The sequence below is a fragment of the Myripristis murdjan genome, chromosome 5, assembly GCF_902150065.1.
Source record: "Myripristis murdjan chromosome 5, fMyrMur1.1, whole genome shotgun sequence".
NCBI lineage: Eukaryota > Metazoa > Chordata > Actinopteri > Holocentriformes > Holocentridae > Myripristis > Myripristis murdjan.
The window spans coordinates 29,339,592-29,363,642 of NC_043984.1; the positions used below are offsets into that span (position 1 = coordinate 29,339,592).

A 24,051-nucleotide genomic window follows, 5' to 3' on the forward strand; every position below is an offset into this window, starting at 1 on the left:
GGCTTCCTCTTCTACAAACACACACACTCCCTTTGACATCTCAATCAATAGCCCACAGTCCCCCTGCACACACAGCTAGCGCTATCTGATAAGGCCCAGCAACTGAACTTCAGAGCTCCACGTGTCTGCAGAGATACTTGAACGGAAGGATAATCAATAAAGGACACAGAGGACCCAGAAAGTAGATAACTTTAACAATTTTATTTGTGAAAAACTACAAGCAAAATTCATAAATAGACATTTCTATTTGAAGCGGAGGAAAAATGATCAGGTTAGCCTATAAGCGCAAAGTCGTGCACATGCCAGAAACATGTATTATTTCAACATTATAAGCTAGACAAGGAGCCGTGATGCGCTGAAAATGCTGCATACATTTCCACACCAGGAACATAATGTGACCATTTCACAAGGGGAAACAATGACACATCAGCTATAAGTTAGAAAAAAGAAACAAACTAAAAATGGATTAAACAAAGAATGGATTATTATACTGTCCCTACATTTTTTTTTTTATTATTTTCTTTTTTTACCGAGCAATAACTTTAAAAGCATTGTACAAGACATTGTTATAGGAGGAAATGAGTTTGTATAATACACTTAATTGGAAATTCACGGTTAAGGTTATACAGTCAGTAAACAAGCATTCTATATTTGGGTCTCTGACAAACAAAGCTAAAAAATGTAACCATCTTTACACAGTAAATTAAGGTTACTGGTCGCACACAAGAACAGAACTGCTTGCGCGGAAAGGAAACAGGAAACAAACAAAAGACTTCAGCTCCAATGCCATTTTCATAGTGTTGGCTTTTGCACCATTTCAAATTCTATATACAAGCAATAATTCATATACTCAGCAAATGGCCATTTGTCAATAATTTAACATAATGAATCCTTTCTGTTGGAGTACTCAGTCAAAGTGAAAGTGGTTGCGGATAAGGCAGGTGAGAAGATGGCTTTTTAGGCCCATTTCTAATAGATTGCATTACAAAGCAGGGTAATATTCTCAGTAAAAATTGGACAAAACATTTTCGCCCTCATGTTCTGACCCAGCGGTCCCACTTGTTTCTATTCACATTGCTTTTCCTCACTTTGAACACTGATTCCATATTTGTATGCAGTAAAGTACATAATTACATAATAACCATAGCTAAATAGCAGAAAAAAGTTATGAACACATACCTCCTTGATGTCAAACATTTGCTTACAACACACGTGATTTTTCTTCCTACATGTGATACAGCAATGTTTTTAATCATCAATCAAATTCTGACCCCTTTGGGACTGGCTTGACATCAAGTGTTTATTTATTTATTTTTTTGTTTGGTTTTTTTTGGGACATGTTCACCTAACATAACCTTGTTTTAGTTTCTGTGGGAGCAGCTGAACTGGTGAGCTTAGGGCCTCTGTTAGGGGAGCTACATGCACTGTGGCGGTCCAACTGAGCGAAGGGGAGGCTCATTAAGGCAGAGGCCGTCCTCTAAAAGCTGGCGAGACCCAGCAGACCCAGAGCTCTTCTCAGCTACCAACCCACATCCAGTCTGCTCCTCGCTGCCTGCACAAACGAGGCACGATTCACCACCGAGTGTAAAGCTGGTAGCCGTCTTCAGCTCAGCTCAAAGAACGCCATCCTCTGCCCTGATTTCGCCGTGCACAGAGACGAGTGGACAATAAGAACACCATTTAAATGGATTATATTAGTCTTTATTTAAACTGTTATTTCATCTCACACATTTGATAATTGCATTTCAAATTGTTATTCATCTGTCTATGTTTCATGTCATGAAATTCCTTTGGTCCTTCAATAAATAAAACTAAGATATCATATACACATTTCTTCTTTATACAATTTCATACAGTTAAAAGGAAATTATGTTGGTCTAGTATCAGCTAAGGTGAAAGTGAATTAAAACCCTTAAATAAGCCTTGCTGTTTTGAAAATTCAAAGAGCAATTATATTCTATCAGCTACTGCATTTTTTTGCCTTCAATGACATATTGGAGTCTTAAATTAATCAATCAAAATAAGTCAATCGAATTGTCAATCTTCATAAAATCGTTCAGGTCTTTGCACTTAAGTGTCTGGGAAACCAGTTTGAGAGCATGAAAATTCAAAGATGTCTTCAGGACCACAATAAAAGAAAAAAAAAATCCATTCACAATAGCTTGAGAGCGACAGGTATGGAGTAGGTCTATTTTACAGTTCAATATGGTTTTACCAAGTGGAACTGCACAAAACTATCCTTCAGTCACAACAGAAAAAACCCTGGCTTGAGAGCTGAAGGGACAATTCTACCTTCAGCCAGCAAACCTAGTAATTGAAGTACGGAATGCAGAAAATATCAACAGCTTTTAGTGTTTTACACAACAGCCTACACTATACAGTTAAGGACATGAGATACTGTATAAGAGATCTGCTATAGCATACTAAATCATAGACAATCTAGTTGAAAAGGTTAGGTGTCTGAACTTCAGGTGACCTTTTGATGCATGTTGACCTGTACATATCAATTAGATGGACCTGACAGAGGTCCCAACAGTGTTCAGAGTGAGACAGTGTTGTAGAGAAAAGTGAATGAGTCATCAGCACTTTGTCACATTGAGTGAATGGGCAATCCCAGATCTGAAAAAAACGCTTCACAGTGTATCTAGCACCAGTGTGTGTGTGGGTGTGTGTATGCGTGTGTGTGCGTGTGTTTGTATGTGTGCATGTATATGTGTGCATGTCTGTGTGACTCCAGAGTCTTGTCCTAACATTTCAAACTGTAAAAACACTGAAGGAACGATCGATCGGCAGAGCTACACAGCAAAGCTTCAACCAAAAAAAAAAAAATAAAACAAAATTAAAAAATAAAATAAAATAAAAAAAGAAGGAGGATATCAAAGTATACAGGTGCAACAGGTAATAAATAAGGGTAATAATGGTTTAAAGTTATTAAAACGATGATGGTTATTGTGCACAGCGGAGAATTCTTCTTTACAAAAACAAAAAATGTCGACTTGGCCTCACATCCACGTACAAATATAAAACAATACATACAAGTGTCTGGATGCTACCGCAGGGGGGGGCGGGGGGCGCTTTATTCCTTGTAACCCCGCTCTCCTCGCCTGTACCATGGGTGTAACCACGAGGAAGTTCCCCGAGCAGGGCATTCATTTCCCCGGCAGGCGCACGGTGCTGTTCCTCTCAGCCAGCCAGCTCCTCTCAGCATCCAGGGGTGGTTATGGAATGGAGGCAGGGCAGCAATAGGAAAGGTGAAATCTCTCCCCCTATGGGATCCATAGTGTCCAGAAATGTGGGGAAAGGGGAGTGGAGGAGGGTGGGGGCGGAAGGGGAGCCTCAGAACGACTCATCGTGCCCCACAGAGAGATCCCCTTTAGGGGTGGAGGCGCGCGACGAGCCCTTGTCCATGCTCTCGGAGCCGGAGCTCTGGTGCTGCTGTTCGGAGCCTGCGCTGGACGTGATGGTGGATGAGGACGTGGAGGAGGAGCGGGTCTTCTCCTTAAAGTCTGTTATGATCACCGTCACATTCCCTACGGTGATAGCCAGCTGCTGGGCGGTGCTCCGGTCAATGTTCTTCAGTTTGGGCCTGAAAGGAATGACACAGAGAAACAAAAAAAAAGAAGTTATTAACTAGAAATGGCAGCCACAATATCGGCATCTCAGCAACAACAAGGAGGAGGTTGCCAGCACTGTGGGGGCGGCTACACTAAATTGCTCATTTCAGCGGGTGATACATGAACAGTCAGAGCAAGTGGGTATAAAATGAGAGTGGGTGTTTAGTGTAAAAGATCATTGGTGAATCATTTGAGGTTTCACACTACCATTGAAGGGTAATGTCTCTCTGTAAAAAGGTGTTTGTATCATCACCACCATGAAGATATGTGCTGTGTCAAAGAGACAAAGGACAGGAGAGGTCACTACACACCTGGAGATGTGAGAGGTCTTGTTGGTCTTGGTTGCTGATTTTCCAGACTGTATGCTGTGTTTGTCGCTGGGTGGGCTCTGATGGTTGTCCGATTTGGGTCTACAGGAAAACAGATAAACAGCAGTGAGCACCACACTGACACAGCAGGCTTCCAGATACACGCGTGAAACATCTCCATGAACACTCACCTGGTCTTTTTGCTGCTGGGCTTCTTGGTGATGGCCGGGCTGATGTCCTTCTCTCTGTCGGGTTTGTCTTTGATCGGCTGGTCCTTGTCGCTCTTGTCCTTCTCAGGGGTCTCTCCGTCTGGCCTCACTCTCTCTGGGCGCTCGCCTTCATGACGTCCCTCCCCTTCAGCGCGGTCTCCGTCTGCGTCTGGGCGCTCCTTGTCTGAGCGCTCGCTCCTCTCCCTCCGCTCCTTCTTGGGCGGGGGAGGCATTGGGTACTGCTGAGCCACCTGCTGGGCCACCAGCTGGGAGTTGATCCTAGGTTTCCTGTGGAGGAGATCCAAGGCACAAACAGGGATTAGCCTGGTAGTGGAGCTGTGAGCTGGCTCTGGCCACAGACCAACACTGTACCACTATGGATGACAAAGAGAGGTGACTGAACCTTGAGGGCAGGGAGTGAAAGGGGCTGATGTTTCCAGCTGCTGTGGAGGCAGGTTTAAGCGACCGCTTCCTGGTGGAGCAGCTCTGTTTTGAAGGGTAATCTCATTAGCTCACGGCTGTAATAAAATGAATGCAGGGGATCACAAGGTGGGACATTTGCAGCACGTCACTTAGGCCCTCTAATCTGATTACTGCAGGGTTGGCCCCATTTGTCAGACTGGGACTCAGTGGGACGCTCTACAACCGCTCTGCTCACTGAGCAGCTCACTCACCAACCACTACCATTCAACTCTGCCCGTTCTCTTTGACTCACTTGAGTACACACACAAAAAATACTCTGAGTTCTGCAATTCTTGTTCAATAGGCAAAAATGAAGGAAAACAACTTAGTGTCTGAAGATGAAGAAACAGTCACAGGTGAAACCGTTTAAGAGATACACCTTGCTTCCCTAGAAGGTTATTTTAGGCATCTTTTCTATTATTCTCCACTGACCTACCTATAGTCCTACAGACACATGCCTGCAGTGAGAACAGCTTGTTGCTCTGTCAGCTGTGCAGATGAAGAGGGCCTAAAGTTGGGAGGATAAATGCTAACCCACAGCCTGCCTGCCTGAGCCAGCACACACACCTGCAGCATAATGGACACCAGCTGGCAGCATCTGGGGGGAGGCAGAGGACCTCAGGGGAGAGGGAAAGATGACCACAGCCTGGCACAAACTCAGGCCCGTCCAAGACCAGGCTGCAGCCAACAACGTGGATAATCACAGGCCAGCACTAGGCAAGCATGGCAAGAAATAAGCCACAAGTATGCGCTCACACACAAACATACACTTGAAAAGCTTAGTGCACAAACAAACAGCCTGGCATGGCTCGTTGGCTTCTCAGAGGCCCTTCAAAAGGAGCACAACCAGCTATGCTAGCTAGTGAGCTGTATACTACAAACCCCCAAACCCAAGTCCTTTCTTGACAGGAGGAGTTTTGTTCTATTCCAGCAATGGAAAGGGGGGACTTGGTCATCAGGACTGTTTCAGTGAGCCTGTGGTCAAGTAGGGTGTCTTCAGGGTGGCACAAACTTTTGTCAGTCATTCTGTCTCTGGGCATCAGGCTGGGCAGATAAACAAGCATTGCATCTGGAAAATGAAGTCCTCGCCATGAATACAAATGCCACGGGAATGTGAAAAAGGCTGACGAGTAAATACATAAGACAAAGATAGAAGGAGCTTCATATAGTATCAGGCTGGTACTGCTGTTAACCTCAGTGTTTCAGTTTAAAACTTCAGTCAATTCTCCTCTACCATCCCCACACATCATTCCGTCTTCCCACACCATTCTCTCCATCTTCTTTTATTAACCTAACACTTTTAAATTCCAGTGTTTTGTCCCTCTTCTCCCCTATTTCCCAGTCCAGTTCTTCCACCACTTATCTCCCCACTGCTCCATCAGGCTCATTTGCTCTCAGCCTGCTGCAGCCTATTAGAGAGGGAGCCCAATGCCTCTCCCTGAGGGGGGGAGCAGCCGATCACAAGGCAATCAATCGACTCATAATAGGGCATCATGTCGTGGCGCTCACACCATGCTCCAATCAATACACCAGCAGTGGCGAATGCTGATGAGCCCTAGTCCGTTGATCCACCAGTGTTGGCTGCCATGGCTCTACAGAGCCTGTGGCTCTTTCTACCTGCTGCCCTTGTGTCGATCACTCCTACTGGGGCTCCTACATGGGGCACAAGAGAATTTCCCGTGTGCCACACGGGAAAACAGCATTGAGCAAAAGCTGCGAGGCTACCATACAAGAGTCAATAAATTTCAAAAGGTACATTGGTAACATGCGCTTACCCACATACACACCCACACACAAAAAACTATTTGTCTCTCTAACCCACGGCCATGAATATTTGCACTTATCCATCACACCAGTTGGCAGTGGCAGGCAGCACAACATTCGTAAACAGGCCGTGAGCACGGACGGCATCCAACAGGACCAGAAATCATTCTGTTTGGCAGGGCGAGCTGTTAGTAGAGCGGTGAAGGTGGAGAGAGAGTGTGATTGATTGATTGATAAGCTCCACGCCTCCTCTGCCTGTCGCCGAAGCTGAGGCCCCGGCCAGAGCTCGAGATTTGTGTCAGTGGCGGCAGAAGCGGCCCCGGTAGTTAAGCTGTGATTCAGTGCCAGCTGTAAGTCAGCCATGAGTTGCTGCTGGCATGATAGAGCCGCCGCTCTCTTTGGCCCATTATTTATTTACTGACCACACGTCATGGCTTCACACAGCGCTGCTCTGTTGCCCATTAATGTGGCAGGAGACTCTGCATGCCACCTTGATATTTGTGTGTTCTAAGTGGCCCCTGCATTTATAAAACACAGTGACCCTACACTGCTGCAAATTGTCCCACACTACTAAAACTGAAACTGATAAATGAATTAAAAAAAAAAAAAAAAAAAAAAAAGGTCACCCAGCCAGTCTGTTTAGCACAGAATATACCAATTACAGTACAATACTGTTAGCAGTACATTTGGCTCATATTGTGTTGTCAGCATATGAACAGGAACAATTTATAAACCAAAACAGGTACTGGAACTGATACTGGGAACAGGACCAGCAATGAACACCAGGGTCCCATCGCTGAAATTGCTCCCAACTCCACTGCTGCCAATAAATTCCAGGGGAATCAGCATGTGTGTGCACATGTATGTGTGTGTGCATGTGTGTGTGTGTGTGTGTGTGAGTAAGCATCAAACCTCCTGTCAAACCACTCCCCACTGAGAGGGCTAACAGCATATTACCTCCCCTTTCACACTGAAACAGGCTTTGATTGACAGCACCTCCTCTGCCTGCCCCTTAAATTCCACAGTCTGGAGGGTGTGTGTGTGGAGACTCCCTCCAAGGGACGCCCAAAAATAACTATCATCATGCTTAAATGCTCCTAATTCAGACAGATTGACACCCATAGTTACAATGATTCAGTCACCCTGAACCACCACAACTCTGCTGGATCCCTCACTGCCCAGGAGTAGCCGATAGTGAGGAGCAAAAGCTGAGTCCGCTGTTTTAGAGGGAATTCTTTCTAGAAAGAGAGAGACATTGAGGCTGGGCACTTCATGGAGAGAGAGAAGAGAGTAATGAAGAGAATGAGCGAGAGATGGAGAGTGTGATAGAGAGAGAGGCGCAGGAAAGCCCTCATTAACACGGCTCTTTTATTTGAAGTGCTGTGTGGAGGACAAGCAATTATTTCCTGCCAAGCTGAGTGAATGCAGTGGCAGACAGCTGAGCGCACAAGAGAGAGAGAGTGAGAGAGCGAGAGATTGAGAGAGAGAGTGGACCAACAGACAAGAGCCTACAGAAGAGCTGAGACTATTTAACTTCACCCACTCACTCACTCACTCAGACTTTGTAAATAACGGCATCTACACGGTGAAAACGTGGGCTCCTTGTTCTGGATGACGCACTAAGAGCATCAGAAACATGAATCCTCTGTTCTCGTGTATTCAGTAATGACCTGGTTTTCCCACACAGGACTGAGAGACTATCACAGCCCCAGCCTGCAGCACTTCTCTTAGATCCCACATGCAAGGATGCCACAGGGCTTCAGTTTGATCACAGCACCTTCCTGTGCCACACTGGCACCAACGTAACCATCAAGACGCACTTGTCCATGTCAACATTTGCAGCATGACTTGATCATTATGCAGAAACAAGCGGTGCTTCCCCTTACAATATGGAGGGTGATGGAGCAGCCTGTGCTGCCTGTCTGAAATATTTTAACCGGTTACCTGAGAGCAAATGAGTCTCCATCGAGTGGAGCACTGTTGTCACCTCTAGCCATCCATGGATGAAGTAGCTGCAGCCTACGGAAAGCACCTGAAGAGCAGCCTGGGGCTACAGTGCTGCTCAATTCATTCCCACTGCCCGGCAGAGAGGCATTAAACATTCATCCTTTCATTCATCCCTTCCAGTCAGGATTTTGTGGACTTAACATTACCCCATGTGCCCCCTGAGGGAACTGCCCCCTTGGGGGACTGTGGATCCCCCACACCCTTCCCATCAAATGCCTTTAGGTGTTAAGTATGCCCCCACTACCCATGTAAACATGGATAGATTAGCAACTACGACACAAGTTTTACAAGTCTCACTTTGGTATTTCCTGGTTATAAGCAGTTTACAACCAGGTTCAGGTTCTCTCTGACCAATGATGATGAAGCCCTCTGACATTGCCTCTGCCCACTTGAGGGCGGGTCTGGCGCACCTCGGACTTAATTCCAGATGAGATGGTCCATCTCGAGTGTGGCACAACTGGGTGCACTTAATCTGGTACTGGAAATGCAAATCAGCACAGCACTGTTTGACTTGGCGCAACCAAAAAATCCAATGGAAAACCCCTACTGGTTCTTACAGTGACATGTTGAGATGAATTACTGAGACAAGCTCACAGAGCCACAGAATTCAGGGAAATCTCACATTGAAACAAAAAGATCTCAACTTTTCTGCAAGAGCTGTAAACATTGCACACCACGTTAACTGCTGGGAGTCTCTTTTTCTCCCCTGCTCCTGACAGGCTAAAGGTTGTCTCTGCCTGTGTTTAAGTTTGCGTGTCAGACAGAGAGACATACATAAAAAAAATTTGAGGAAAAACAGGTCTGTGCCAGTGAGCAAGTATCAGCGGAGACACAGGCAGAAAAACTAAGAGGAAAAAAGCAGAGGTGTGTGTCTGCTGGGGTGTGCAAGAGTCTGAATCTTCACACTGTCAAGATTTCTCCTTCTGTGACTGACCTTTCCGGCTACAAACTGCCTTGCATCGAGGAGATTGACAGCAAGTCATTGTGAAGGCACAAGGCATGTATGAGCTCCTTCTTCCATCAGCAGTGCTGTGTCACATCGCTCTGTATCACTCACTCGTTCCCCCCCCAGTCTCTCCTCTCTATTACCACTCCATCATTCCCTCTTTGTCTCTTCTGAGCTCTCTCTTCACTCTCTCCCTGTGCATTTACCTCCTCCTCAGCTTCCCCCAGCTTTAAGTAGCTCTCTTCTTCACCTCTCATCCCCCCTCTCCCACTGCTTTATCTCTGGTGTGCGTGAGTTATCTGTCTGGTGGACCCGGTCACCCCTGTCTTGCTGCTTTCCTGGTTTTTGCCCACTTGCTCTTGTGTAAACAGAGCCTGGTTCAAATTAGCTCAACAAGTCATCAAGCAGCACTGCCAAAGGGGACGTTGTGCCTTCACAGCAGCCTTTCATGTAGACTACACAAGGGGGACGACATCAAATAAACAAACAGAAAACAACAACTGAGGAAACCTGACACTACGAGGTCAAAAGCGGAGCCCCCGTCGACTACTGTAGCCATGATTCAACTCTGCCAAACTGAATTGTTTTTTTCTGTGCTACGGTTTCTCAGTACTCTTAGATCAGCCACGTATAACTAGAAACTAGAAAGAGCCATCCATTTTTACCAAGTGAAATGGTCACTTCCAGTTTCTCTTGGTCCCATATGTGGTGAACAACACGTCAAATGGTAATGTTCCTTCAAATGCATCAATGGTGGTGCTGGTAGGAGGGGAAGAGGCTGTCCGGCCTGGCTCTCTCTCCTTCCCTCGGTAATGATGTGCTCCGTTCTGCCTCAGCCCCTGGAGACTCTCGGCTGAATGAACACATCCCCCTTGCAGCGATCCATACCCCCCCTCCATCCCTCAACACACACACGCATAAATGTCCAGACGCTACGTACCCCTCTGTCCCTTCGCTCTCTGTCTCTCTCCTTGTCCTCTTTTGCCCTCTCCCTTACTGTTCAGCTAGCTGTGACTCCACACTTAACAACTCATTCACTCCCTCCCTCCCTGCTTGTCCTCCTTTGACTTTTCCTGTATCTTTCTGAGAGCGCTCGCTCTCCGTCACACTCACTCGCTTGCCCCGTCTTTTCCTGAGTGGGAGGAGCCCCAATTCAACAGCGCTCTCAACATTTCTCTCTGTTTTGTCAGATTGCCAAATTGGCTATTGTATTTAATCACTCACACTCTGCCAAATCCCATGAAGTAATTAAGAACTTTTAAATCCCCCAATTAACACGTAAAGATTAGGGTTACCCGCTCGTGCTCAGGGTTTTAGTGCAGATGCCGATAATGCTGGATAAGCAAAAGCAGTTTCCTCTGAGCGGGGGCTGCAATGGGGGAAGGGGTTGGGCGAGGAAGTGCAGATACAAATGGAGTGCCAGCATGTCCCTCTTATGTAATTCCATTATCCTAGACAATTTGCCTTAATGTGACAGTGGTAGAATCCACAGATTATAATGACTCTATTCCATCATTCTCACAGACAGCAAGACACACACACTCAGACACACAAACAAATTCATACACTGCAATTATTTTCCAATAATTGCGCAGCCTCAATACTTGAGCCTGCACACGCACACATGCGCTGCAGATACACTCTCCCTTTTTTTTGGGGGGGTGGGGGGGTGGAGTGGGGCATAAACCCACTCTTCAAGCCAAGCTGATTTTTAATACAGACCAACTGTGCATTAAAAGTCAAGACACCTGACCAATGCATTACATTATATTTAAGATACAGTTACTAACTTACATAATGGTAATGTCTGGCTGTATGGATTTCCCATCTGGGCTTATTATAAAGCCATAGCTTCCATGCATAATACATTTGCTTCAATATGCTAGATCTGCAAATATCTATAGTTATGGTCATATCATTGCCATAGGCTATAGTTGGCTTACCACAATAATCAGCATGACACCATCCTAGCTATAGAAAAAGCCTTCAGATTTGTCAAACTGCTCCTCATGGGGATATGCAACTCTATCAGCCTATACAGCAGGCTAGAGATGAACTGGGAAAACTGACTTGTCTCAACCGATACCCAAGGGACAGATTAACTGGTGACATATTCATATATCCAATATACAGTGGAACACCATAAAAAACATATTCAAAGTATGGAGCATACAAGTATTCTTGCTTAACCAACACCATCTCATTTTCAGTTGCAGTGTTTGTTTCAGTGCACAGCCTAAATGAGTAACAAATCAGAAATTCTGCAAGGACTACACTTCTGGATCATTTTTTCCCACTGCCAATCCAGATTCAGAGACCTGATAGAATACATTACTTTTACTAAACAATGCTCAATAATTAGTTTTATTCAGACCACTGACATCACCAACTGAAGACTGAGATGAGATCATTTTTCTCTGTTCAAGAGATTTGACATCATACTACATGTGAAAAAGACAAGCCATTTTGTTTTGATTTCTGACCTGGTCCTTAGATCTTGGTATCAAATCACATAGGGGGGAAACTGTCTTATACAATTTTTCAGTATGACAGTTGTTGCCAATATAAATCACCCTATTTCACACTGCTGCATATGTCAATTGTAATGGCAGTTCAACTATCCAGACACTCAGTAGTCTGAGCTTCAAACAAATTAGGACTACTTAAGTGAGCTTATTTAATGCAGTCAAACCATAGCACTTTGCTGATTTGAATGACAGACACCACCTATTTGCTCTCTTTTACATAAAGAGCATCTCGAAACTACTTGTGATTTTTAGACGAAAGCTCATAAAGAGCAGAGATAACAGCACAGCAGTCAAAGACTGACGTACCTCAAGACTTCCTGTGATCCCTATCATCAATCAACTTTAGAGGGCTCCTAATGGTTTCTCCCCAGGCCCTGGGGCTGCCAGAGGTGCATACCAAACACCACCACACCACAAACTGATGTACAGCAACACGGTGTCACGTTCACACAGCGATCAGGTTCAGGTGCCAGAAACATTTGAATATGATAGCATGCACCTCACAGGGGGTGCTAATGCAAGCCCTTCTCCAATTACTGAGGAACCAGGCACTGAACAAAAAAAAGAGGCTGAACACTTCGGCTACTTGGACTTGTAGATTAGCAGAGAGGTCAGGTGCAAAACGCATAGTGCTTTCTTGTTTAAGAGTCAGGGAGGCAGTGGCTAGATTTAGCCTACTTGGGTATCGCGTTACATCACCGAGCTGGGTTGGGTCAACAGGTTCGTTAGGCTGCACTCGGCTGGGGAGAACGGGGCCTCTCCCTGCATGCTGATGCCGCGGCCAGCATTTTGCTCTCGTTAACACACATTCTTGCTCCCATTTGCACAAATCAGTCATATGACCTAAAGTTACCTAGCTTACCTATCACTGGTAGTGGACAAAGTATGACTGATGTCTTGCTGGGATATAAGCCATCACCCAAACCATCACCACTGTTCCTGTGTAGAAACATGTAACTTGGGACCCCTGCATACATGTCCATCAATATTTCTCCACCAACACCTGTAGAAACAGCTGGTGTCTGAAAACGTAGTAGGAACACTTATAGTGAAACAATTAGTCAGTTTCCAGAAAATTAATTTAGTCATTTATCAAGAACAAAACAGATTTGCTGTGAGCTGGTTGCAACTTCATTAATACTATGATTTGCTTGTTTCTGTGTTTCTTATCAAGAAAAGACTTATTTGAGTGCTGGTCAGACAATGTAAGCAAATTTAAGACATTACTTTAGTGATGGACATTTGTCATTATGTTTGACATTTTATAGACTAAATGATTCATTTTAAGAATAACTACGGGATTACAGATTACTGCTAGTTGCATCTTGAACTTGTTCTGAGTTCAAAGGTATAGAAAAATATTTATTGACTTATGAACATTAATTTTTATGTATGACAGTGGAGTAGATCCTACATAACACTGCACTTAGATCTGTTTGAGCAAGCTGATTGACAGCTGGTGCACCAACAATATTTCAGCAATAGGTGGACTTGTGCATGACTGGCTCTGTTGCACTAAGCTTCATCCAACTACATCCAACTTTTCTTTGCAGCTCATCCATCCATCCATCCCTGGATGGAGGCAACCTCAGTCAACACTCACTGACTTGTCTAAGGTTACAGAAAAAGAATATTTGGTGACTGGTTTCTCAAGTTACTTGTGGTGTGAATGTGTGGAACGATCTATCTTTATATCCATAATCTATCATTTAGCTCATTGTTCACAAACCACAATTCCAAACGTCATTCCTACACACAGAAATCCATTTCAAGCATCTCTTTCACAGAACCACATGACACTGACTAGGAGATATTTGTTTCAATCTTTGCTGTGTATGCAAAATCATAGACTAATAAACAGAAATTGACACCTAAGATCACCTACCTTGAAAAAAAAGATTAAACAACTAGGATGATAAGAATCAAAACTGCATGAGAAAACAATTATTTTGACTCTTACCAGCAGTGAAGAATTCCAGTAATTAGTGATTATGTGCTATATAGCCTTGCTCACAAAGGCCCATTGAAGCTAGAGCCTAAGATAAAAGGAACAAGACAAACAACCACACACTCTCCTAAGTGTGGATCATTTGGCTGAGAGCATGGTGCTCTGTCCCATGCTCTGCTGGAATACATCAAACAGGGGAGAAAAGACAGCTAATTAGCACTCATTAGAATAAGAGGCAGCCCTACAATGGTAAACATTTGAATCAATCAAAGGTTAACTATTCAGATCAAATGGGGATGCATGACAACCACTCACAATGATGTCATGTGCTCCCATTTACCAAATAGAGGCAACTGGGCTGTTGCCAAAGCACAGTGGTAGGAGGGCTACGACATGCTTTTCTCCGCTTCCTGCTTCGCACAGCATGCTTAGCCTGCATCATCAGCTACGGGCTTAAGCGACACGCTGCTAGGAAGAGATTCATAGGGGGAGGGTAACCAGACAAATAAGACTGAGCATAATCTTTTGCATTCTCAGTAAATCAGCATCGATGTGTTTTCCCTGTTTGTGGTGTGCCATGGGTGTCAGCCGAGCCACTCATTGTAAAACCACAGCTGGAAAGGTTAGAGCACCAGGGACTTGTCAACAGACCCACAAATGACTCATCTATCTCTCCATCTCATCATGCAACTGATGACATGAGCATGTAAACTCACTGTGACACAGGCAACTCATCATCAAAAACATTCCCCAGAACAGGAGGCGGCAGCGGTATACACAAAAATGAAAGGGAATCCCGTCATGGTATTTAAAAGCACTACTGCGATTTCATCTCAATTTCCCATAAGACGTAGCCTTGTGCTGACATCACAAAATTTCTGAGTTTAGCTCAGAGGACCTATTACAGACAGACAAGCCTCAAACTACAAATATAGATATGATTCATCTGGAGGAGTTTTCTGAAAACAAACACCACTAAAGTCACTTCTAATTGGCTTCCAAACAAAACAGGTCTGGGGCAAAAAAAAAAAGCTTAGTTTCAAAAGTGATAAATGGTGTATAAATATGTTGATTAATATTTTTAAAAAGGTCTAATTTGGGTGACATGCTGTAAACCTCTAATGAAAAGCCAATGTCACGCCATGCCGGGCGTGAAATGACCTAGGCTCATCCAAATGACACAAGGGGAGAGACCTAAAGGGAAAAGGCAGTTACCCATTATGAGAAATACATAATAGGAGTCAATTTCTCACTCTGATTCAGGTTAGGTTTACTAGGTTTAATCTCAGAAAAATAAAGTATTCCGCTCAAGGCTGTATATCCACCTTGTGTGCTGTCAATTTGACTTTTCAGGCCCCTCACTGACAACCTCTGCAATCCTACAGGTAGGTGAAATGTTCACAGATGCATTCAGTGTTTCAGTGGACAAAAAGCAGTCCTTTCACTGTAGTGGCTGTTCTGTTGATGCACGGTAGCTGTACAGCCATCATGAAGTATGGTCCCTCTTCCCCACCCCACCCCTCACCCCCCCTCTGGCTAGTGAGGCAGCCAGCGCACCTAGACAAATGCATAAAAGCACTGTTAACGCTGGTCGTAAATTGATGAGAGACCATGGATAATCCAGGCGACACTCGAAGATGTTTGCGCGAATGTCCATCAACAAGTCCGTATCCCCCTTTCCCTCACAGACAAACAGGCTGTCGATCAAAGTTGTCATTCCAATAAATTGCGATGCAATGCTGCTGCAGCCAGCCAGCCAGGGGAAAAACGAGACGCTCAGACGAGAGAGAGAGAGAGAGGGAGAGAGAGAGAGCAACGTTACCTTGTGGATGTGCCCTTCCTCACATCGCAGATGCTGCATTTGAAAGCCTCGGCGGTGTTCCTGAAGGTGCAGACGCTACAGTCCCAGTAGCCGTCGTCAGCGCTCGGTTTGGCTTGTCTTTTTGGCCTTACAAATGAAATAAATGTTAAGGTCAAGTTAGTTCCCAAAAAAAATCACACCAAAATCTTAAATTAACTACAACGAGGATCACGATAAACGTGATCCGACGTGTGACATGAAAGCTACCCAGCATGCCACGAAGCATGATCATGTTGTCATTAATACTGGGTTCGAGTCCCGGTAAGTAGAGCTCTTTTGGTTAAAACCCCACACTGGCGAAGCGGGCGACTATCCACACCGTCCGATTGTATCGCCAGCTAGGCTAGCAAGCAGGGAAGCATTGCTAAAATTTTCGGTATCGAAGCTTAGCATGTCGGCTATCAAAACGAATATCAGACAATGTCCATTTCGACATTGGTCCTCGAACCGGCTTTATCGAGACGGAAGAGCGTTTCAGGGAATGCCAGGCGTATCCTCTGAAAAAATTCCCTTTGTCTGTTAAGTGACTGGGTTGTAGGGAGCGAGAAGCCGCCATAGTGACTGCACTATTCTAGCTAGCTGAGGCATACCAACTGAAAAAAGGGAGAAACGCTCCCCGTGTGAGGGAAATGCATCAAAATATCTAGCCCAAAACGAGCCAAACAAGTACAAATCGACAGCTGGCGGTTGCGGTACCTGGTAGGGCTCTTTTTGTCGCCCATGGTGAAGAATAATCCTCGGAAATAAGAAGAAAAAGGGGTCTCCTGTAATTGTCAGTGAGTGTTGTAGGATCCAGATAGAGCCGCTGCTGAAGCTGTTGGCAGACAGGCTCCACTCAGCGCTGGCTCGAGGCACGGCACAGCGACTGACTGCACTACACCACGTGACCGCCGCCTGGCCAATCACAGCGCGCCTCGGTTTAAAAGTCTGGATGGATTTTAGGATTTTAATAACTAAGTGGAGAAATTTGACAGACCTCATAGAAACACACAGATAAAGGTTGCACTGGGTCAACAAAAACAACATGAATAATAAAACTCATAATAACAATCCCCATAACTGTAAATTTTCAGTTTTATACAGTTGGAATGGCTGCAAAAAAGTTACAAGACTTTTAAAAAAATAAAATAAAAAATAAATCTATAAAAAATAGCAGCACATGTAGTTTAAGTAAGGTAAGGGATGCAGAAGAGAGGACAGAGACATAAAGCTAAATTATAATAGTGTGTGCTAACCAATCAAATTATTACGCAAAAACGAGTCACAAAAGTGATTTTAATGATGACACTAACGCAGCCAGACTGAATTTCATCAGGCGGGCCAATTCCAAAGTCTTACGCTGATAGCAAAAGCCTCTTGCCTTTAATTTGGACTTTGGAACAGCCAATAGGTAAGGGACCTGCTGAGGACTTCAGGCTGTGTCTGAGCTCGTACGGGGTAAACAGCAATAATAATAGATATGTGTCGCACTGGTGGCAGTTTGGGGGAGACTGTTTTGACAGATTGTTCTTTTTGATAAGTTGCACTCCACAGCACCACCACAGGCTGTATCCAACTTTGGAAAGAGTAAAGTTCATGTAAGGACAAGGGTGTGAGGAGAGTTATCACAAAAACACAGAGAGGCATGGGCAGCAGGGAGGCCTGGTGGTTAAACAGACTGTCCTCCAGCTCCACGACCTGTATTTGAGCCCCCCATGTTGTCAAGCTTCTGTCCTGAAGTGTCATTGGGCAAGACACTGTATCCCAACCAGGCATGCTGCTCTGCAGGTGAACCAATTCTAAAATATATATTATGCTCCATGAAAAATTGTTGTGATACCTCAGGAGAACATGCCATTAAGTATGATATGCTCATTAAATCGTATCACTAGATCAGTTTCACATGCATTTCTCCTAATACCGGTTTACACAAACATCTGTGGTCAGAAATCATTTTTCACACATACACTAAAATCACCACATTAGATGAGTACCTTCTATTTTACAACTCAAACAGGCCTATAATTGTTATCTGGAGGAGGGACACACCTGTAACCACTGATTTCTGCTCACATATACCATCTTACTCACTGCGTTCTCTCCCCTGTGGTGTCTGTGAAGCTGTTACTCTTTGTTTGCTGTTTTGTTTTTGTGATTTTTTTTTTTTTTTAATGTATCTTGTACTGTGCTGCAGAACAGGAACCTGGTGCAAAAACAGTTTGTAACTGAGTCAGACCAGTTTCATTTGTAACACATCTTGACATCTGTGGTGTTACTTTAAATCCTTATTCTGTATAATAATCATGATTTCTGATTGGTTTGTGTATGAGAACAAAGGTACCTTTGGACAAACAAGATTTATTTGCCTTGTATAAACTAGAGAACACAGTAATCTTCTAACGAATAGACTGGCAGAGTAACAATTAACAGACCTTCCTTCTGCAGTTTCACCAGCACTGCCTTAATGGTCTCCTTGCTCTCAGCGCAACCAAGCCATTTTTCAAAACAATCAAATTGTCCACAGGGCAGCCCCAACTTGCACTATCCACCAGTCCTAATGACCCCGATTCATTTTAACAGCCAAAAATGTATGCACTAAGCAAGCGTTCATCCTAGTGTCATCTGTATTTTGCGTCCAGTGTGACGCCACCGGACAGAAAAGGTAGGACAGACAAAATTCGTGCAGTTAAATAGTTGGTCTGAATTATTTCGGGACTGAATGTTGCATATCACCTGAAAGTATATAGCTTATATAATTTAAATATGAATGCCCATACACAGCACACTATCTTACAGATTCAAAAACATCACCCACCTCACAGTGTGAAACTGACTTAAATGGTATTTCAGATTAAAGGTTCCCATGTGTAGCCCTCTGGGAAATGAGGTCAAATGACCAAGGTGCAGCCTTAATAGGCGCACTGACTTGATGTTTTTACTGAAAGCTGTATTTTGTTGCCTCGGGATTAGGTCAGGTTCCTGATATGATGCAGAAGACTTTCATTCATCCTGCATTTGCAACAGAAACCTTTAATCACCCCCTTACCCTCCTGGCTCTGAGAAGCTGCGTCATGGAATGTGTTGGAGCAAACACCGCACCTCTTGCACGCCTCCTCTCTACCCAGGACAAGGATCTCTGTGGGGGAGACCAAGCGTGAATCATGTAGGCTCATTAGCTGCTCTCCACGGCTCCAGGTCCTATTGTGAATCCCTCTTTTTTTTGTTCAGAGTGAATATCCTTGCCTCCACATAACTCTGCCCTCCGCCCAGTGATTACCTCTGCTTAGCTCATAGCATGCTGCTCTAATTGAGCTTCATCACGGTGGCCTACTGATAACTACAATTCAGTCAAAACAACATTAAGCAGTGCCTCACTGGTTCTATAATGAGTTCTTGGGAAAATTGAGCTTTTTTTTTTTTTTTGTAAACTTGTAAGTTATACAGCATTCCCTTGCATAAAGTCTAGCAGGTGGAGTTCATTGATATTCATCAGTGGGAAGTTGTTATAGTGGAGTCCATTTACAGTTGCTCTTTTTTTTTCTTTTCTGGAAGAGCACAATATCTGCATGAATTGATAAATCAATTGATGAAACAGCGATGAGGAATATTTTAAAAGAAAGACTGTTTTGCGCATTTAATTTCTAGTAGATGATTTCACTAGGAAGACAGTTTCGGCTCCATTCATTCTCGGTGAGAATCAAATAACGTTCAGAGCATGAGGAGAGAGGTGGCAAAATGATCCAAGCCAGAGATATTATAAGAAAAGTGAAATGAAAGGGAAAAAAATGGCCATGGCACAAGAATCAATCATTGTTGGTGTTCTTGGTAGCCTATGCAATGTTGTGTTTCCAGAGGGAGCCTAAAAGCGGCTCCTATATCCACTTAGCTAACTTACTCACTGGCACATCAAGATTACGTTTCCAAAAGTATGCTTATTGGAGCACATTTGGACAAAACACAAGTTAAAGGTGCCCCATCTAAAATTTCCACGTCTGTGTTAGTGGGAACCATTTAGACTCAACAAAACACAGGGAATAATCGCATAAATTTGCAGCTTGAGTCTATATAACTCTCATTGTCAGCTTGACTAATTGATAAATTACATGCTGATGCCACTCTCCTGGTCAGCTGAGTCTAAACAGCCCTCCCTTAAATTGACCCATGGCAATTCTCTATTGTGCACCTTTAAGAAAATGATACAATCTAAAAAAGATCTTCATAAACAAACAAACAAAAAATGCTTGGGTGCTCATCATCAAAAAACATCTAAGAAAATGTCCAAAAGCAATCACTTCTGATACTGAGAGATCACTCAAAGTTAAGTGATTTTGCTTGGTCTGCATAATGTTGTCTGCAACCATTCCAGTCGAGCTGCTCGGTGGCTGACAGCGGACGATTGTGGTTGTACTGGGCAGCTTCTCACCATAGAAATGCACGAGTGTGAAGCGATCCCGAACAAGAGCGTGCACGCTCAATAAAAACCTGCCGGGAGATCTCTGGGTTTGCGGCGCATGCTACATTCTTGAAACATCTTGGATCTGACCTTTGTCACATGCCATAATCGCTTTTCCCCCCATATTTATGGTCAGTAGATGTGTCCGTGAAGAGCCACGTAACCCTACTGAAGTGTCCTTGAGCAAGACGCTGAACACTGATCAGCTCATTCACTGTAACATCTTGGGTGAGTGCAAACCCCATTATTGGATAAATATAGTATCACGGGTAAAGTGAACCGTTAGAGTCAGTCGACAAAAACATGAAATAGCACATAATCTATCAGTGAGACACGTAACCGCATACACTGAACCATCAAATTATAAACTTAATCTATGTTTTTTTGTCTGAACCTCATTGCAATCGACCCCACAGAGCACCTTTAAGAGGCATATGTAACACATCAACAGTTAAGCCAAGTGACTTCATTTTTTTGCCCTTTCTATGTAGAGAATGTAAGATCTCCCTATGACAAATCCACTATGTTTCTGCATTTGAAAGCTAAAGCGGTGGATTGGATTGGTAATTGATAACATCTGATTCTTAGTGTTTAGCCCATTGCACTGATGCAGGCTGTGTAAACATGTTCGATCCATGTTTTTCATGCTGACTCACATCGCTGACCAGAGAAAAGAAAACATTTGCATGAGGACGGTAAATCAAAGCTTGGAAGCAGGAAAATGATGAAGATCTTAAATAGGAGTATGTTGCAATTACATTCACGAGGGGGAAAATCTGTTCAACAGCTTGTAGAAAGCGGTGTCCTCTTGTCTCGAGCTCCTCGGCGTGGATTGAGCAAAGGCTTGACGCAGACATCGTAACGACTCTGTGATTTTAGCAGTACAGTCCACCGTGTAATTTCCATGTGTCGCTCACGCTTTGAATCATTTATGTGGGTATACGACACACAAAGGATGCTATACCCACATAAATGCTGGCTGGATGAAACCACCCAGAAAAAGGAAAGGAGCAAATCAGTTCCACGGTGTCTTCTCTGTCTGGTAAGTAATTTCTCTCTGTTTACTTGGTCCTAGAAAGCATTCATTTTTGAAAGAAACTGAGGAGTGGAGATAAGATGGAGGGAGCAGGGCAGAAGTGGGAGAATTGGCTGCTAAAAAGGCTGTGGGATAGCAGATGAGTACATATCCTCACTCTGGCACTGATGCATACACACTGAGGAGAAAAGTGACTTATGATTAATCATTGCCTCTCACAAACTTCCCCAGTGGCATTCCAGGATCGATATGCCTCCCATGCCAGGGTTGGAAAATATTAAGCTTAAAAGAGAAAATGATTTTAAATGATTTGAATCCCTACCGTTTTGCTACTGTTGCCAGCCTGAAATCCACTCTATAAAAATTAGTTGACTGTGTTTTCTTACGTCTTATGACGCATACTATTAATTACAGAGCTCTTCTTCCTGGTAAGATGCTCACTTTCTCATTTAAAGAAAGAGTCATGTTCCCTCTGTTCTCCCTGTTCAACACCAGCTCTCTCTCGAGAGGACACCCAGACTGCTGCTGCGTCTGTCCCACTTCCACTGTGTAACCATGAGTAGACCTACTTGACCTTTCACCTGCTGATTGTTTTGTCTCTCCGTAATCTCACCACATGGAATCCAAAGCAATAGCCTTGACTTTTTTTTTTTTTTTTTTTTAATTTTTGTTGTGGATTTATTGCTTTTATCAATGCTGCACTGCTTGTCTCGTGGAAGACCAGCTGTCTGGTTTCAAAGTGCACCCTTTTGATATTAAACAAATTTACTCTTCAAACAGACGCACTCTAACTCCTCTCTCGGTGCTCTTCACAGTTATGTTTGCTTTTCAACAAAAGCTTTCATGGATTTCCAATAGACAGCCAGTAGACACGAACCTCTTGAACAGCTTATAGATGTGTAAAAGTGAATATGCAGAGTGTGTTCTTGCTAAAAAGAAATTTTTCATTTTGAAACAAATGGGAATCTCTCCCAATTTTGTGGTAAATTGGACTCCAGCTCCGAAACCAAAGTGGGATTTTGATGTGATGGCACATGATGACAAATGATGTGGAATAAGCTGATGATAGATTGCTTTACAAAATTAATTTCCAATCCCCCTGTGGATTCACTCACTTAAACACCCTCTCTCTCGTGCTTGCACACACACACACACTCTCTCTCACTCATACATACACATGCACACACACTGTCTTTCTCTCATACATAGTCATGCACACACACTCTCCCTCTGTTTCTGTTTGTCTCTCTCTCTCTCTCTCTCACACACACACACACACACACACATGCACACAGCCTTACAGCTTTCTTCATTTCCATCTCCATGGCTGTGCTGAGCACTGAATGGCTCTAGTCTGCGCTCGGGCTTGCACGAGTGTATTTGTGTGTATGTGTGTGTCTATTTGTGTGTGCTGATTGTCCAGTTGTCAAGCCCCTGCGGACTTGAGGGTTGTGTGTGGGATGTGTGGAAGTGTCTAGGGGATTGGAAAAGGGGGAGGGTGGCTGAGGACACTGTTTCCTTCAGCGGTGGAATGTCTTCATGCGTGTTCCTGTTTGGAGAGGCTGCTCACGGCTCCCAGAAGTTGGCAGGAAACCACATGCTGCTTACACTGGGCCGATAAGGAGGAGGCGGAGGAGGAGAGAGGAGGGAGGTGGTCGAGGAGGAGGAGGAGGAGGAGGAGGAGGAGGGAGGAGGAGAAAGTGGGAGGAGAGAGGAGAAGGAAAGGGGGGTGCTTTTGCAAACCTTCAGGAAGGTAGATTATCCCACGAAACGCTGGCAGTGCTTCAGCCTTTGTGCATGTCTGCGTACGAGTGTGAGAGTGTGTGTGTGTAAGTGCTTGTGTGTATGTGTTAAGGAGAGACTGAAGGGTGTGTGACAAAAAAGCAGCTCCTTCAGCTCACTCAGCAGTGGAGAGTTTCAATGAATCCAGGGCAGACTCCACAAAGGGCTGCAGAACAAAAGGCCTGCAAGCTGAGAATGTGCAGCACAGAGGCACGGCCCAATCTCACGCTTTGTTAACTCTCAAACATAACACTGAATGAAGAATAAGACAATCACGCCTCACTTGTCAATTACCTGCCCGTCGATTAAAAATGTGACAGCACGACGCCGCGGCATGTGCATTCCGTATGTGACTCCTCGTGAAACTTCATGCAGAAAAGCTGCACACTCGAGATGATATATTGAGCCGAATTAAGTTTTCATTCACTGTTTTGCCGCGGTATGACAAGTATGGTATTTTTTTAATGCTTAGTTTATTACACTGGACCAAATCAGATGCACACTGCCAAAAAATTCCATCTTAATGAATCATCTACGCTCATAATCAGTCTTAAAATATTGTTTTTCTTACAAGTAGAAACATTCTAATGGGTTCAGATAATCCCACTTGTTTCCAATGCAGTTGTTTGAGGATTTTCTTCTGGCAACAAGTATAAATATGTTGAAACAGGGCAGAACAAGGAAGATCATCTCACTAGTATCAAAAAGACGACAATTCAAGAAAACTCTGGAAGCAAGATGATTAGCATTGCAAAGCATGTGGGATTATCTCATCCCACGGGAAAATTTTTCACTTGTTTTGAGAAAAACAAAAATTTTAACCACTTGTTAGGATCGAGACGTTTGGAAGTGCACAATTAATAAACCAAGTTGTACTTACGGTCATGCTAAAAGGAAATGAGTTTGTGTGAGAAAAAAAGGGCTGTTTTTGAGTCACAAACTGTATTCTGTAACACATTCCCTTTTTTCGCCAATGCTTTTCAAGAAAATGGATGGATCACGAGAAAATGGCAGTGACTCAAATCATAAGAAACAAATCAGTCCATTGTTTGATCACGCACTTCTGAGCAAATCAGCCCTTTTTGCTTTTAACACCACTGCATGGATAGAGTCAAAGGCAGCTCCGAATGTCCAGCCATAGTCTTACATAGTAA

The 24,051-nt window shown here is 44.0% G+C and overlaps 1 protein-coding gene and 1 long non-coding RNA gene across 2 annotated transcripts in view; one reads left to right on the forward strand and one right to left on the reverse strand.

Annotated features, from left to right (window-relative positions):
• The window catches only part of LOC115359032 (uncharacterized), a 396,103-nt gene that overhangs the window by 67,059 nt on the left and 304,993 nt on the right, over nt 1-24,051 (forward strand). The window lies entirely within an intron of this gene.
• rybpb (RING1 and YY1 binding protein b) lies at nt 187-16,482 on the reverse strand. Its single transcript, XM_030051236.1, has 5 exons — nt 16,344-16,482; nt 15,609-15,734; nt 4,114-4,419; nt 3,926-4,024; nt 187-3,586 (listed from the first exon to the last, which is right to left on the reverse strand). Exons 1-5 carry the CDS (start codon nt 16,367-16,369, stop codon nt 3,337-3,339), a joined length of 807 nt encoding a protein of 268 aa, XP_029907096.1. The 5' UTR covers nt 16,370-16,482; the 3' UTR covers nt 187-3,336.

What these genes read in the sequence shown, in the direction of transcription:
- rybpb (XM_030051236.1), bottom strand. Translation starts at nt 16,369, where the DNA reads ATGGGCGACAAAAAGAGCCCTACCAG. An exon ending in GACAAAAAGAGCCCTACCAG is followed by an intron (nt 15,735 to 16,343) that starts GTACCGCAACCG and finishes TTCATTTGTAAG; the next exon opens with GCCAAAAAGACAAGCCAAAC. An exon ending in CCCAGCAGCAAAAAGACCAG is followed by an intron (nt 4,025 to 4,113) that starts GTGAGTGTTCAT and finishes GTTTTCCTGTAG; the next exon opens with ACCCAAATCGGACAACCATC.